The sequence below is a fragment of the Cetorhinus maximus genome, chromosome 3 (genome assembly GCF_964194155.1).
Source record: "Cetorhinus maximus chromosome 3, sCetMax3.hap1.1, whole genome shotgun sequence".
NCBI lineage: Eukaryota > Metazoa > Chordata > Chondrichthyes > Lamniformes > Cetorhinidae > Cetorhinus > Cetorhinus maximus.
In genome coordinates this window covers 68,652,689-68,668,177 of record NC_135881.1, presented here as the reverse complement: position 1 = coordinate 68,668,177, position 15,489 = coordinate 68,652,689, and the positions used below count along the sequence as shown (strand labels likewise).

The following is a 15,489-nucleotide window of genomic DNA, read 5'->3' as shown; positions in this document are numbered from 1 at the left end:
AGACCAGGTAAAGACAGCAGAATTTCTTCCCGAAAGGACATTAGTGAACCAGCTGGGATTTTTTTTCATATGACAATGGGTGATAGTTTCATGGCACCATTACTGAGACTAGCTTTTCAATTCTAGATTTAATTAATTGAATTCAAATTCCACCAGCTGCCAGAGCTTTAGCCTGGGCCTCTGGATTACCAGTCTAGTGACATTACTATGCCACCACCACCCCATATAGTACTCAGGTTTTTTTGTTGAAAGATTGATTTTTTTAAATAAAAAATATTGACCACATTGAGGCTGCCTAGTTGGGTCACCCCACTGCTAGAGTGTCCTTTTGACATTTTTGATGAGGTGGATCCTCTAAGCTTCAAAACAGTGAGCTGGACCCCAGCACCCCCTCCTCCAAATCTTTGTACCAATTGCGTGTCTGCCTTGGATTGGCTATGGATGCACATTTCTTGGCATGGTTTTTGTTTTAAATCCTATGGCTTGGAAGATTTGAGCAAAAGAGAGACGGCTGCAATAAAACTTGCATTTCCTTAGAACTGTCAAAATAATTAAGTGGACCATTATTTATAGAAGGAATACTTCAAGCAGGCTATTATGTCCCCTTTCCTTGACTTTTCTTCCTCTACTTTTATTTTTCTCAAGATTGCAGTTCATTTTGTTAGACTCTGCATTTACTCCATTTTTATTTGTTTTCAATTACTGATCTATTCAAAATTGTGTTGAAAGAATTAATATTTGAATGGTTTATTAACTTCTGCAGAGGTAACTGAATATTGTTGCATTAAAGACAATTAGGGAAAGTTGGCAACAGGACTTAAATTGCTAAACTGCTAAATTGAACAGAAACCTAATGGTACATCTGAATAACTCATTCTATGACAATCTATAGATGTGAGGAGTATCCTCCTCTACATTCCAAAATTTCATTAGACTTGAGATAGATATTTACCGATATTGCCGATATTTATTTTGAATCTTGAGTTATTGGGAATCAACTGGCAATCGTACTATTCGTCTAATTTGGTATTTTTGAAGATTTGCATTAGAAATGTCTGTTGTGGTACCTAACTTTACATTTCTGGAAACGTTGCAGGTATAAGTGTGCATTCACAAATTCTAGGCAAGTCTTTTGCATGTCCGAATGTTGCCTTGGGATTGTTGGAGCCATTTTGTTTTCTTGTCAGAAGTTCCTTTTTAAGCTTCTCATTCCAATTGCCTTGGGTTTAAAGAGTGTATAGCCTTTGTTGGTAATACCTTGCAAGTTTTATACACTGTGTTCTATGTTATGTAAGTTGCAGTATAATTGTGGCCATCTTCTTTGATCTGTCCAGAAATTTAAAGTCAAATAGCTACTCCCCCTCTATCTGGAAGTTCATTTCGTATATTGTCACTTTAGGATGAATTTCCTGAAGTCCTAATTTTTTTTCCTTTCAAAATTGTGATCCCTTGTTCTGTTTGTAACTTAATACAAAGTAATTGTGTTACATTTGGTATACCATTTGTCATCTAATACACCTCAACAAGATTATCTTTTCAAGGTTGGAAAATCCGTATTTCGGTGTCTTCCGTATAACTCTGATCTCTTAGCACTAAGGGTCACTGTCGTGGCTCTTGTTGTATTGCATCAGCTCTTCGGGGTCTGCCCTGAACTATACGTAGTACCAAAGGTGTGCTTCAGCCAGATCTGACTCTTTTGATTTTCTGACTTTTATTCTACTGTCAAATTCTTAATCACACCAACACATTGTTGATTTTGTTTAATCACTGATTTACAGTATTTGATATGTTTGAACTCCAAGTGTCACAAGACTCTTGGATCTCTGTTCCACTCTTCTATTTCATCACAATCCATGGAGCACATACAATGTACATTTTCCCTCTTATGTACATCTTGGTTTTTATAAATAGAAGTATTGAGTACAAAGCAGGGAAATTATGCTGAACCTTTATAATGTTCTGGTTAGACCACCACCAGCAATTCTGGTCACCGCACTTCAGGAAGGATGTGAGGGTTATTGAGAGGGTGCAGAGGAGATTTACAAGAATGGTTCCAGGTATGATGGATTTTCGCTATAAAATTAGATTGGAGAAGCAGGGGTTGTTCTCCTTGGAGCAAAGGAGATTGAGGGGAGATTTATTACAGGTGTACAAGATTCTACCAAGTTTAGATTTTACAGGGACTAGGGGTCACACATTTAAGGTTGTGATTAAGGGATGCAGAGGGATGTTAGGAAGAACTTTTGTACACAGCGAGAGATAATGACCTGGACCTTGGTGCCTACGAGGGTGTTGGAAGCAGTGGCCATTAATAATTTCGAAAGGAAATTGGATGGACGCTTTACGGAAATTAAATTTGTAGGGCTTCAGGGATAGAAGGATAGAATGGCATTGACTGGATTCGTCTACAGAGAGCCAGCATGGGACTTAGTGGGCCAAATGGCATCTTTCTGTGTCATAATGACTCTAATGTACTTTACATTTGCATTAAAATTCATCTGCCATTGTTCTGTGTTAACCTTTTTTCTGTAATTGAAAACCTGCTTCAAATCAACTGCCAAAACCTAATTTGGTATCATCTTCATTTTTGTTCAATTTGCAGTGAGTTTCTTAATCTGGAGCTGAACTAAATTAGAAACAGTAGTGGACCCGATACTAGCACAGTCCCACCATCTGAACATAGTGCCCATTGCTTTCTCTCCTTGTGCAAATTAATATGAAATTAACTCAACTTACCCTGATTCTCCAATTAGTTTAACTTTTTGTATACAACTTTTAGATTAATTTTGGAATTCTAGGTAAACAATATTGTAGGGCTTTCCATAGTCCATTTGGGATGTCAATTTTTTTCAAAACATAAGTTCTGGATTTATCAGGCAAAATCTTCCCCTTTTGAATTTCTCCTGTTTAAGATTATCTGACAGTTTAGTAAAGCTTACTCCTGTTAATTGATTCCATTATTTTACACAGAATCACAGAATTGAGACTAATTAAAACTAATGAGCCTATAGTTGTCTGTTTTGTTTCACAATGATTTTTGTGATTATGCTCAATATTGGCCTATTTTCTAATCACCGTATCTCTGCGTTCTGGGGATAAATATCATCTATCTGCAGAGATTCTTGTTTTGAGCTCTTTGTCTAAGATTTCACCTCATTTAGATAAGGTGAGAGCATTAGCCTAATCTCTCTTCTGAGAGAATAAGTAAATTGGATCAGTTTGCCTCATTGTCTCTGAAAGTTTAAATTGAATTTGAAAGTTTGAGATTTGTAGCTACTGTTAATTCTCAAAGGCAGCACTTTATAAAAAGAAAAAATGTTTGAGTCGGGTACCATTTGAATTAATATTTTTCCAGGGCATGGGATGTCTAAAGTTTCAAATGCAGTCTATGAATATCAGTACTGTTATTTGGAGTTAGCCTCTTGGCCACCTATACCTATAGAAATATGATGCAGTCTGTGTTTATGTCCAAAATTGATGATCCTTATGGTATGATTACAGAATCCTCAGTCAAATAACAGATTCTTTCATATATTTTAAGCAGAACGGTAGCTGTTAAGATTTCCTTTGTGTTTTTGAAGCTGGATTGGACCAATCTGAAAAGGCAGGTGCACCATTGTACAATATAGCAACTGGCACAATTGCCTTCTATGTACAATTTAGTGACTGTCATTTACAGATGGATTGTCTCAACATCTAGAAAATTTTCCATTACAACCCAAAATTGAAAATTATGTTGGAGCACTGTACCAAACCTTGCTTTTTTAGTAGTACTTAATTGGTAAAACCTCAGATTTAACTAATTAAAATAGACTTAACTGGCTGTTACAACCTTCTGCTCCTTTTGTAGATAAATTCCTTAAGCAAGCACTGAATCACAAAAGGTTCCTAGAAAAAAGTAGTCTTTCACCTGTCATTTGGCTTCATGGTAGGATTAATTTTGTGTTCTTAAGTTTATATCTGATGACCTAAAGCACAGGTGATTTTAAACTGCTTTAGGTGATCAGACAAACTTTAGGTTGTAATTTCTGCGTTTGGCATTTGGAGCTTTGTGAGCCATACTCTGTATGAGTTACCTAGCAGCCGTATAACTGTTGAGCAGAGTTAAAGCATGGCACTCCTTTTCTGAGATGACTCATGTCGAATAACCCTCTTGATATTACCAAACAAGTGCCTGGATATTTTTCTAACGATGCTTTGCAGCACGTTAGTCCCCAAGGCAGGTGTTTGATAGCAGTCCACCCATTGTTTGGCATATTTGTAAAAGTACTTTTATGTTCACTATTTCCCTTGTCAATTCCTTCACAGGACACTTTTGTACGGGCCAAGAATTGGGTTAAGGAGCTTCAGAGGCAAGCAAGTCCTAACATTGTAATAGCTTTAGCAGGAAACAAGGCTGATCTTGCTAACAAGAGAGCAGTGGAGTTCCAGGTTTGTAAAAGATGAGCAATCTCTGCATTTTCAAAACAGTTTGAGTTGACTTTGAATGTATGCACTGAATGTCCACTTGTGACTAGCAGCTAATGACTTAATTAGTTATTTGAAATCTAAACTGGCAGCTGTTAACAATCTCCTCATAAAATACATCCCTCTCCATAGTGCCTATTACAAGTTTGAGCCTGCCATTGATCCTTCTCTGGTTCAATTGCTGCAGTTGTTCCTGTAAGTAGTCTGACCTTTTCACCTTTATGGAAGTTGATTCTCACTGCTCAATGTCTACTTGTATGACCTGAACCAAATATTTATCTTCTCATGTACTATATCTCTCTGAAGGCAAGCCAAGCAAATGTTTGGGAAGTGAGGCTTGATAATGAATTATTAAGGTACTTTATTTCAAACATATGAAAAATACAGACACCAGCTGGTCTTTTTTTCTTAATAAGACATCTTGCACTGGGCAACAAGGTGTCTAATACTCCCCAACTATCAGCCACATAATCTCCTGGGAAAAAGGACCCCCACAAGCAATCAAATATTTGAGATGATTGGCCTCCAACAACTACAACAGTCTTCCTTATGACTTTAACCACTGAAGAGTCGTCGTCGTGGTGTTCTCCCCCCCCCCCCCCCCCCCCCCCACCCCGGCTTCTCATTAATTTCACTTTAACTTGGTGCCACACTCAAGTCGAAATCTGCTGCAATGTCTGTCACTTGCCTCATCTCTGGAATGCAACTTCTGATCCCATGTTTGGACCAAATCTGTAATGAGGCCTGGAGTTGAGTGGTCTTTGCAAAATCAAACTAAATAACTAAGATCAGATTATTGGTGAGTAAGTGCCACTTAATAGCACTGCTGTCAATTCCTTCTAGCGATTTGCTATTCATTGGGTTTGGTGCATGGGGCAAATTGGCTGGATTGGATTTGCCTTGTTTTTATGATTGAAAAATACTTAGACACTTTTCCTTATTGGTAAATGCTTATGTTGTCACTGTGGTCAGTTAATCCATTGGCATTCATTGTCCAAATGTGCACTTTGGAAAATTGTGTACTTCAAAATGAGATGCTGCATTGTAGGGAAGGAGGAAGAGGGTGAAAAGAAATAATAGAAACCCTGAGCTAAGAAATTTTAAATCAGGCTTGTCCAACTTGCAGGCAGCTTGCCATGCCTCTCTATCTGACCCACGGACCCCATGTTCAAAATGTCGGTAAGCAAATTAGAAGATTCTTCAAAGAACCCCTCCAATCATAAGTCATTTCTTTCCTGCATTTGCTGTTGCTAAGATTTAGTGAGCCAATCAGCATCAAATGTGGGAGAGGAGCAGCTTTTTTCAGCTTGAGGCCTGAAAATATGGCGTGACTGCAGCAGTGAGTCTGCTGGGGAGGGAGCAAGGTTTTCAAGGTGCAGGGAAGAGTTGGCGTGATTGCTGGGTGTGGGGGTTGCAGCTCACTCGCCCTCACCACACCAACACACTGGGTGAGGGTGAGTGAATAAGTGACTGTGAGCCAGAAAAACACAACTTGACCCCCTCACACCTGAATGGTTATCTTTATTAATTGCGCATTATTTTAAATTATCAATTTATTGCTTTGACATTGCTTCATTTTTGCTCAGCAAGTTTTTCCGTTTCGTCATACCTCAACATTTTATTGAAATTCATGTTTAATGTTGTGCCAAACCTTCTCTTTTTGAACTTTGCTCATCGGTCCCTTGAATGAGCAAAAAAATTGACATGTGGCCCCTCACATGAAAAGATTGGGCAAGCCTGCTTTAAATCAAAAAGCACTGATTAATAAATTAGTTTTATATATGATATATGTAAATGTACTGCTCGAGTATTAAATTTCTTTTTGACATTGCGAAATCTATTATGTATCCCTAATGTTCACAAGATTAGCATTTTCCAAAGTGTTTATCCCAGACCAGACAACACAAAGAAATATTTGTTCTGTGGCAGAAAAACTGGATGTATTCCAATTGTGTCTTTTTGTAAAGGATGAAATAGTTGCTGTAGTCCTGCAGAAAGGCTCCAAGAAAACTGCTTTCTAACTAATTGATCTGTTTAATAGGAAGCACAGTCCTATGCGGAAGACAACAGCTTATTATTCATGGAGACATCTGCAAAGACTTCAATGAATGTGAATGAAATATTTTTGGCAATAGGTAAGCTTGATCACATTGAAAGGAATTGCAGCTTTGGTGCAATAAAATTTCATCAGAAACTTAGTCTGCATATGAAATATTGAAATAAAAACTGCTTGTGTAAGTTTCTGGACAATGCAGTGCTTCAGAAATATAGAACCATGTCATTTAATTCATTTATTTCACTTTTATTTAACTTACTAACAATTAAGCCAAAGGCAAAATTCTGCAGATACTTAGAAGCGAAATAAAAACAAAATGCTGGAAACTCAGGTCTGTAGAGAGAGAGGAGCAGGGTAAATCCTTCATGTCAATGACCTTTCTTCTGAACTGGAAGATATTTGGATATGGAAAACTTTTAATAAATGCAGAGCCAGGATACAGGTGCAGGAAAAGAACAATAGGGAAAGCTGTCTTAATAGAGTAAGAATAATTAAAATAACACGGGATAATGAAGCAAGGCAATAATGAGAAGTATAGAAACAAAAGATGCGTTCAGAGGAGGTGCAGATGGTTACAGCAGAATAGCAGCAAAGGGAAGCATAGAAAACCTGCCTAAAGAGCTTCTATGTCTGAAGAATGTGGTGGAAGAAAGCCAGGCAGATCCTAGGGGTGTGTAAAACCCTGCCAGTCATGTACCAATAGGGGATCCCCACCCCAAGTACCAGCCCACATTTCCTTTTCTTCCAATAGCTCTGGTGCCACCATTCTCCATTTCCAGTGCCTGCTGCCTTAAGACAATCCAGGTCTAAAGTTGTTAAACTCAAATACAGTTGGAAGTTGTAAGTGCTTTGTAGAAAGATGGGAGTAACAATTAATTCCTTTCACTAAGCATTTACACATTCTAACCTATTTATTGTCTGAAACTATCTAACGTTTCAACAAACAGCTTAATTTTATCTGGTTTGTCTTTTTTCCCTACTTCACTCTTTATCCATTATCTTCCCTCCCTTTCTGTTGAGGGGCTGTTGAAAAGGAAAGTCTTAAGTGTTAAATATAAAAGCAGAAAATGTTGGACATGCTCAGTCAACATCTGTAGAGAGAAACGAAGTTAATATTTCAGGTTGATGACCTTTCATCAGAACTGGAAAAAGTTAGAGATATAATATGTTTTAAGTACAGGAAAGGGCTGTGATAGGCTGGAAGGCAGGAGAGATTTAAATAATGAGAGATGATGGTGGAAGGCAAAGGCGATGCTACTGGGGCAAGAAAGAAAAGATGGGTGTAGAAGACATGTAAATGTGAAAATATTCAGCTGTCATTCAAAAATTAAAAGGCATAAAGGTTATGATCTGAAATTGTTGAACTGAGCCTGGAAAGCTGTAAAGTGTCTAATCAAAAAATGAGGTTCCCTTCCTCAAGTTTACGTTGAGCTTCATTGGAACAGTGTAGCAGGCAGAGGACAGGTTAGGGAGGGAATTGGGTAGAGAATTAAAATTATGGGCTCATCTAAGTTTCGTATAGTTATTGGTCCATCACCAGAATACTCTAGGTTTGGACCATTGACAGAGATTTGCAATTCAGTATTTCTGATGAGGTAGGAATGTGATGCAAAAACAAAGGTTCTTTTGAGCAGAAAAACTGAAACACAGGTTGGTATGGCCCAGGAAGTGAACTGTCAGACTTTAATCTGCAATCTTGTCCTTACAGCAAAGAAATTGCCTAAGAATGAGCCTCAGAATACAGGACCAAACAGTGGAAGAAGCAGAGGAGTAGATCTTCATGAACCCACCCAACAGACTAAGAGCCAGTGCTGTAGTAACTAGGCTTGTTTTTAATGCAATTCCATTTCCAAGTATCCACCTCACTACTGCTTTGTAATGGAAAAAACGGTGTTAACAGATGACCCTCAACAATTTCAGAATTTAGAAGGAAAGCATATAGTTACATTTCTAATACAAGATTTATGTCTTAAGAACTTTTAAAATGTAAAGTGTTCTTCTCTTCAGTTGGTAGATGCATGCATCGCTCAATACAAGCATAAATTTTGCCTTCTGTAGGGATGAACTAATGAAAAATTAATGAAACCTTAAAACCTGCTTAAATTGGTTCAATTGAAACTTGTACCATTAACTGTACCCAATTCTTAACTAAGAGGTGACTCTTTGGTTAATGCTTCTTAAGTGTTTATATTGGATGTACAGTATATTAAAGCCAATATAATCTAATTATTTATTGGAAATAACTTTAAAATGTCAAGTTTCCTTCAGCAATCTGGTATGCAGATAGAATTATAATGGAATTGAACTCTATTTTGGCAGGTTGTGTAAAAGCTGTACCACTCCTTGCACTAATATTTTCTCATGTATATTCCCTCGATATCATTACTTTGCGATTTACTGAGATCAATTTCTTGTAAATAGGGTATTATGACTTGGTCTGCATTTACATAAACTTATCAGACTGCTCTGGTAGGAATGCCATATTGAAAAATCATTAAAATACAGAACTAATTGAAGTAGGTCACATGATTTGCTCTAGCAGGGTTATGAAAACTTTATAATTATGATATAAATATGACAGAGCACTCTACAAATGTATGTACTGTAAGTAATGACCATGTATTCTTTTCAGTAATTTTTTTTCTGGCAAGTTCCCTAATGTGTACTTTTTGTTACAGGATGTTTTCTTTTTCCATTGTAATGCACAATTTTTTGTAGTACTGTGGACATATCTTCTAAAAGGTGAATTATCTGATAAACCAATAGCACAACATGTAAAAAAATTTATGCTATTGCATTAAGATGAAGCATCTAACAAATAGAGCAAGGGTAATGGCTTTGCATTTAACAGTCGGCAAACTAATGAATTTTTAAAAATGCAATAATCAAGACAGTAGTCATAATCTGATGTAAACTCTTCCTCCTTTGGCTCAATCCATGTGAATGCAGTGTTTCAAAACTAAAATTAACATTGGGTTTTTGTATTTATTCACCTGTTAGAAATTGGACATCTCTAATCGATTTGTTAAAATATACATGTAAATAAATATATTCAAAATGTTGGTGTTAAATCATTTTGAGAAATTTATGAACTGGAATGTTAGAAATATATTAAATCTGTCAAACATCCATGACTCATTTTCAAATGTGATGTGACCTCTGACCTGAAAGCTAAAGTTAAGTCTGTATGCTATACAATTCCTGATATAACTTTGAGATAACTTCAGCTTAAAACTTTGGTAAAGGATATTTCAATATTTTGAAATGGTTTGAAGAAAATTAACATACAAAGGGCACCGTGTTCAGTCATTCCTTGGATGCTGAGGACCTTGTCCACTTTTTAATTCATTCTGGTGAAATGAATTATTTATTTATTAATGTTGACATTGTCATGACCCATGCCCCGTGTCACTCCTCTTTCATATCTAAAAACCAAGGCTCTGCTTGATAACTATTTTTCAGCAGTTTGGAGAAGTTTTTCAAAGCAACCAGTATTTGAGTTTAGAAGGGAGCAGTAGTTTCCACCTGAAGGACATATTTGCCAGACTGAGTCTGCAGCAGGGGAGGAGAGAACAAACAACAGAAAAAAACCTACTCAACCTTGTCCTCACCAATCTACCTATTGCAAATGCATTTGTCCATGGCAGCATTGGTAGGAGTGAACACCACACAGGAGGGATACCAGACATACCTAAAACTTTAGGTGGCAACCTGGTGAATCTACAATACATGCCAAATGGTAGAAGCAGTATGCGATAACAGCATAGTGATCCTATAACCAACAGATCAGATCAGATCAATGCTCTGCATTCCTATTACATATAGTCGTGAATGGTGATGGACAATTAATCAACTAACCAGAGGAGAGACTCCATAAATGCCTGGATGAGTGCAGATCCAACGATACTTGAGATGCTTGACACCATCCAGGACAAAGCAGCCCACAAGATCTGCACCCTATCCACCACCTTAAACATTCACTCCCTCCATCAGCACATACACCATCTACAAGATGCGCTCTGTCAACTTACCAAGTCTTTCCAAACCCATGACCTCTACCTCCTACAAGGTCAAGTTCAGCAAATGTATGGAGGGGAACTTGCAGGTGGTGTTCCCAAGCCCCACACCATCTGACTTGGAATTACATCACTGTTCCTTCACTATCACTGGAACTCCCTAACCACACTACATCACATGGATGACAACAGTTCAAAAAGGCAGCTGAACAGCTTCTCTTGGGCAATTAGGGATGGGTAACATGCTGGCCTTGCCAGAGATGCTCCTACCCCTTGAAAAAATAACAAAAATATTGTATTCTTTGTTTTAGCCTTTTCCAGTCTTCACATGCCTTTCAGTAATTTTTGCACATTTATATTGGCAGCATATTCAAATGTATTCCAATCTAGATAAGTGGGTAGTCCAGGATTCTGATGGGCTAGCTTCCAACAAGCCATCTTGAGGGTAGACAGACTTAATGTTTCTTCCAAAAAACCATACCTCTGACAGTCTATCACATACTTCTGTGCCATACTGAGAATCAGTCTAGATTATAGGTTCCAGAGAGTGACTCCCAGGACTTCTGACTCAGAAACATGAGTTCTAGCACTGAGCCAAGACTGACACCATGCTTAATTCACTTTCAACGGTGTCATTCAAATAAAAAGGCACATGTCAAAAACTATTATTGTCCAACTAATTAAAATCTGACAAAATTTAGATGTCCCATGACATCATGATTTAATCTCTGGGAAGAAATTAATAAGTGGGCATGCTTTCTCCTATCAGAGCTCTATCATGGTCTCCAAAACCATGTTATATTAATCAGTTTTTGGCTATGATCCAGAGTTCTTCACTTGACACTCTTTCAATGTATGTGACTATGAACATGCAGAATAGCGGTTTCCAAACTGGAGGGTCCTGAAGAGGACTTGCTGACCTAAACTGACAAGTACAAAAACCACAGATGCAGCCTTGCTATCAGTGGAGGTACACCATAGGGCAACCACAGCAGAGGCTATTTCAATCCTTGATGATTTGAAGAATTGGACATTGTACCTTTCAGCGCTGCTGTTATATCTGTTTCTTTATACAGCTGTAGGTGCCGGTCAGAGAAGCAGTGAATTTTGACGATAATATAGCAGTTTGTGACCAATCCAAAAAGGATTGTAAATAAATTATTGGATTTCCCCTCCAAGTATGATCAATCATATAGGAACTATTTGGAGTCTGAATTTAGATAAAATTCCTTGTTTTTACATTTTGCTATATTTTAACTGATTTTTCACTCCAAATTCTCTCACATGCCAACACAGGAAGTTTTCCACGTAATTTTTTTGAGTATTGCAAAATTCGGTTGTGCGTACCTCTTTCACCTGAATATGAGTAACTGATCTAGAATGTGTTGATTCACCTCACCAATATCCTGTCAAAAGATAAATTAACGCTAAGTTGTATTTTTCTTTACATTTCTCAACTATCTGTGCAATTACAGCTGGGTTCTCTAATTCTCCCACTGGAATTCTGCTCTCCACCAAAACTTGCATCACGACTCCACCCTCCCCTGTGTGTTTACAGCCAGCAAGAGTGGCTCAGTCTAAATCAAAGTTTATATTCTTACTCCCTAACTTTAAATTCCATTTAAAATTTTCAACCATTTGTAGGCAATACCTTTAATGGTGTTTTAAAAACTTCTTCACCTAAAATGTTTAAGTTATACAGGTTCTTTTTGGGAAGGTTATCTATTTTTTAAATGAGGGGTGGGGGGGGAGGCGGCGTGAGTGGAGAAGCATAATGATTGAGAAGGAACAAATCATACAAAAAAGTTAATTGAGTTTGAGGTTTGGCTTCCGCCTAAATTATTTTAACTTGAAAATCTACCCTTTCCGCTACTTTTCATCTGGATTTAAATTTAAACCTGAAGAATGATGATAAAAAAATGACGATAGGCAATCCAGAGTAAATAATTAATTGGACAAGAGCCGACTTCGATGGGGCAAGACCGGAGCTGGGCCAGATAGACTGGAATGAAAGGTTGGCAGGAAAAACCAGCTAAACAATGGGCTACCTTCAAGAAAGAATTGGTTCAGGCATAGTCGAAGTATATTCCATCGAAAAGGAAAGGTAGAGCAAACAAATCCAGAGCTCCCTGGATGAAAACGATTGAAATTAAGATAAAGAAGAAAAAGTGCACATATAACAGATGTTAGGTAGAAAATACAATTGAGAACCTAGAGGAATACAGAAAGTTCAGAGGGGAGGTGAAAAAACATATTAGAAGCGAAGAGGGATTATGAGAAAAGACTGGCAGCCAACATAAACGGGAGTCCTAAAGTCTTCTATAGACATTTAAATAGTAAAAGGGTGATAAAAGGAGGATTAGGGACTAAAAGGGAATTTACAGATGGGTGAAGGGGCCATGGCTGAGGTATTAAATGAATACTTTGCATCTGTCTTTACCAAGAACGTAGATGCTACCCAGGCCATGGTGACAGATGAGGAAACTCTGTCACTAAAAGGGTTCAAAATTGACAGGGAGGAAGTGTTGAATAGACTGACTGTACTTTAAGTTGACAGGGCATTTGGACCAGATGAGATGCATCCAAGGATATTGAAGGAAGTGAGAAGAGAAACTGCAGGGGCACTGGCCATAATCTTTCAGTCTTCCCTAGATTTGGGGGTGGTGCCAAAGGACTGGAGAATTGCAAACATTATGCCCTTATTCAAAAAAGGTTGTAAGGATAAGCCCAGCAATGACAGGCCATTCAGTTTAAATTAAGTGGTGAGCAAGATTCTAGAAACAATTATTCAGGATAGAATTAATAGTCACATGGAAAAATATGGGTTGATAAGGAAGAGCCAGCATGGATTTCTTAAGGGGAAATTGTGTTTAACTAACTTGTTGGAGTTCTTTGAAGAGGTATCAAAAGGTCGATGAGGGTAATGTTGATGTGGTATACATGGACTTTCAAAAGGCATTTGACACAGTGCCACACAACAGACTTGTGAGAAAAGTTATTGCTCATGGAATAAGAGACAGTAGCAATGTGGATACAAAATTGGCTGCAAAATAGGAAGCAGTAATGGTCAATGGATGTTTTTCGGGCTGGAGGAAGGTTTGTAGTGGAGTTCACCAGGGGTCAGTATTGGGACCCTTGCTTTTCCTGATATATATTAACGAGCTAGATCTAGGTGTGCAGGGGACAATTTCAAAGTTTGTAGATGATACGAAGCTTGGGAATGTTGTGAACTGCGAGCAGGACAGTGTAGAACTTCAAAAGGACATAGACAAGTTGGAGTGGACAGATAGGTGGCAGATGAAGTTCAATGCGGAAAACATAATAACATAAGAAATAGGAACAGGAGTAGGCCATTCGGCCCCTCAAGCCTGCCCTGCCATTCAATAAGATCATGGCTGATCTGCCCCAGGCCAAAACTCCTCTTTCGTGATAGCTTCTCATAGCCTTCAACTCTCTGAGATTTCAAAAATCTATCTACCTCCTTTAAATACTTTCAGTGATCTAGCTTCCACAACTCTCTGGGGTAGAGAATTCCAGACATTCACTACCCTTTGAGAGAAGAAATTCCTTTGCATCTCAGTTTTAAATGAGTGTCCCCTTATTCTGTAACTATATCCCCTAGTTCAAGATTCCCCCCCTCAAGTGCAAACATCTTCTCAACATCTACCCTGTCAAGCTTCCTCAGAATCTTGTACGTTTCAATAAGATCACCCCTCATTCTTCTAAACTCTAATGAATAAAGGCCTAACCTGTTTAGCCGTACTTGATAAGTCAACCCCTTCATCCCAGGAATCAGCCTAGTGAATCTCTTTTGAACTGCCTCCAATGCCAGTATATAATTTCTTAAATATGGGGACCAAAACTGTACACAGTACTCCAGGTACGGCCTCACCAACACCCTGTACAGTTGTAACAAGGGGCAGAATCTTGCCCTTGGATGGCGGGCGGGCAGCTGACCCCCGCCACTGAAATAGGGCCTGCCACCATTTTAAGTGGGTGGGCCAATTAAGGCCCGCCAGCGGCATCCCCGACGGGAAGCACTATGTGCTTCCTGTGCAGGGGGGAGGAGGGAATCCCCAGCTGTCCAAGTGTGCTGTTTCACGCATGCGCGCGAAAGAGCACACTTCTCCCTGAGGCAAAGTCCTGTCTCAGGGAGAATACTGACAGTGTCAAAAACATTAAAAAATTATTAACATGTCCCCCTCATGTGACAATGTCACACAAGATGGGACATGTTAATAAAGACCACATAAACTTTATTAATTTTTTACAATACGGACATGAAACTTCATCCTGCCAGTGGATGAAGTTTCATCAATAATTTGGAGCCCGCTGGGGCTCCTGGCCTGCCCGCCAGCCTTAAGGTTGGACGGGCAGATCTTTAATTACTTTAAATAGCCTGTCAATGGCCTCAATTGGCCATTGACAGGTCGGCGGGTGGACAGCTGATTTCGCTGTCCGCCCGCTTTCCTAAAAATTTAAATGGACCGGGATGACGTCGGGAGGAACCCGACGTCATCCCACATCATTTCCCCTCGGCAACCGGGCCCCGCCCCCAAATCGCCGAGGGGAAAATCCTGGCCAAGACTTCTCTATCCCATTAAATATAGAGCAGGAAATAGACAAAAGCAGCATATTATCTAGATGGTGAGAGGTTGCAAGTCTCTGAGATGCAGCGGAATCTGGGCATCATATTGCATGAATCACAAAAGGTTAGTATGCAGGTACAGAAAGTATTAAGGAAAGCCAATAGAATGCTATTGTTTATTGTGAGGGGAATTGAATACAAGAGTAGAGAGGATATGTTTCAGTTATACAGGGCATTGGTGAGGCCACATCTAGAGTACTGTGTACAGTATTTGTCTCCTTATTTAAGGAAGGATGTAAATGCATTGGAAGCAGTTCAGAGAATGTTTACTAGACTAATACCTGGAATGGGAGGGTTGACTT

The 15,489-nt window shown here is 38.7% G+C and overlaps 1 protein-coding gene across 5 annotated transcripts in view; it reads left to right on the top strand.

Annotated features, from left to right (window-relative positions):
- rab5aa (RAB5A, member RAS oncogene family, a) overlaps positions 1-9,594 on the top strand; it is a 40,318-nt gene extending 30,724 nt beyond the window's left edge. For all 5 annotated transcript variants that reach the window (XM_078538509.1, XM_078538510.1, XM_078538512.1 and 2 more), the window contains 3 exons: positions 4,309-4,431; positions 6,509-6,602; positions 8,232-9,594. In XM_078538509.1, the coding sequence (XP_078394635.1) occupies positions 4,309-4,431; positions 6,509-6,602; positions 8,232-8,347 (333 nt within the window). In that variant the 3' untranslated portion in view covers positions 8,348-9,594. The remainder of the gene's footprint in view (positions 1-4,308; positions 4,432-6,508; positions 6,603-8,231) is intronic.
- Positions 9,595-15,489: the final 5,895 nt, after the last annotated feature.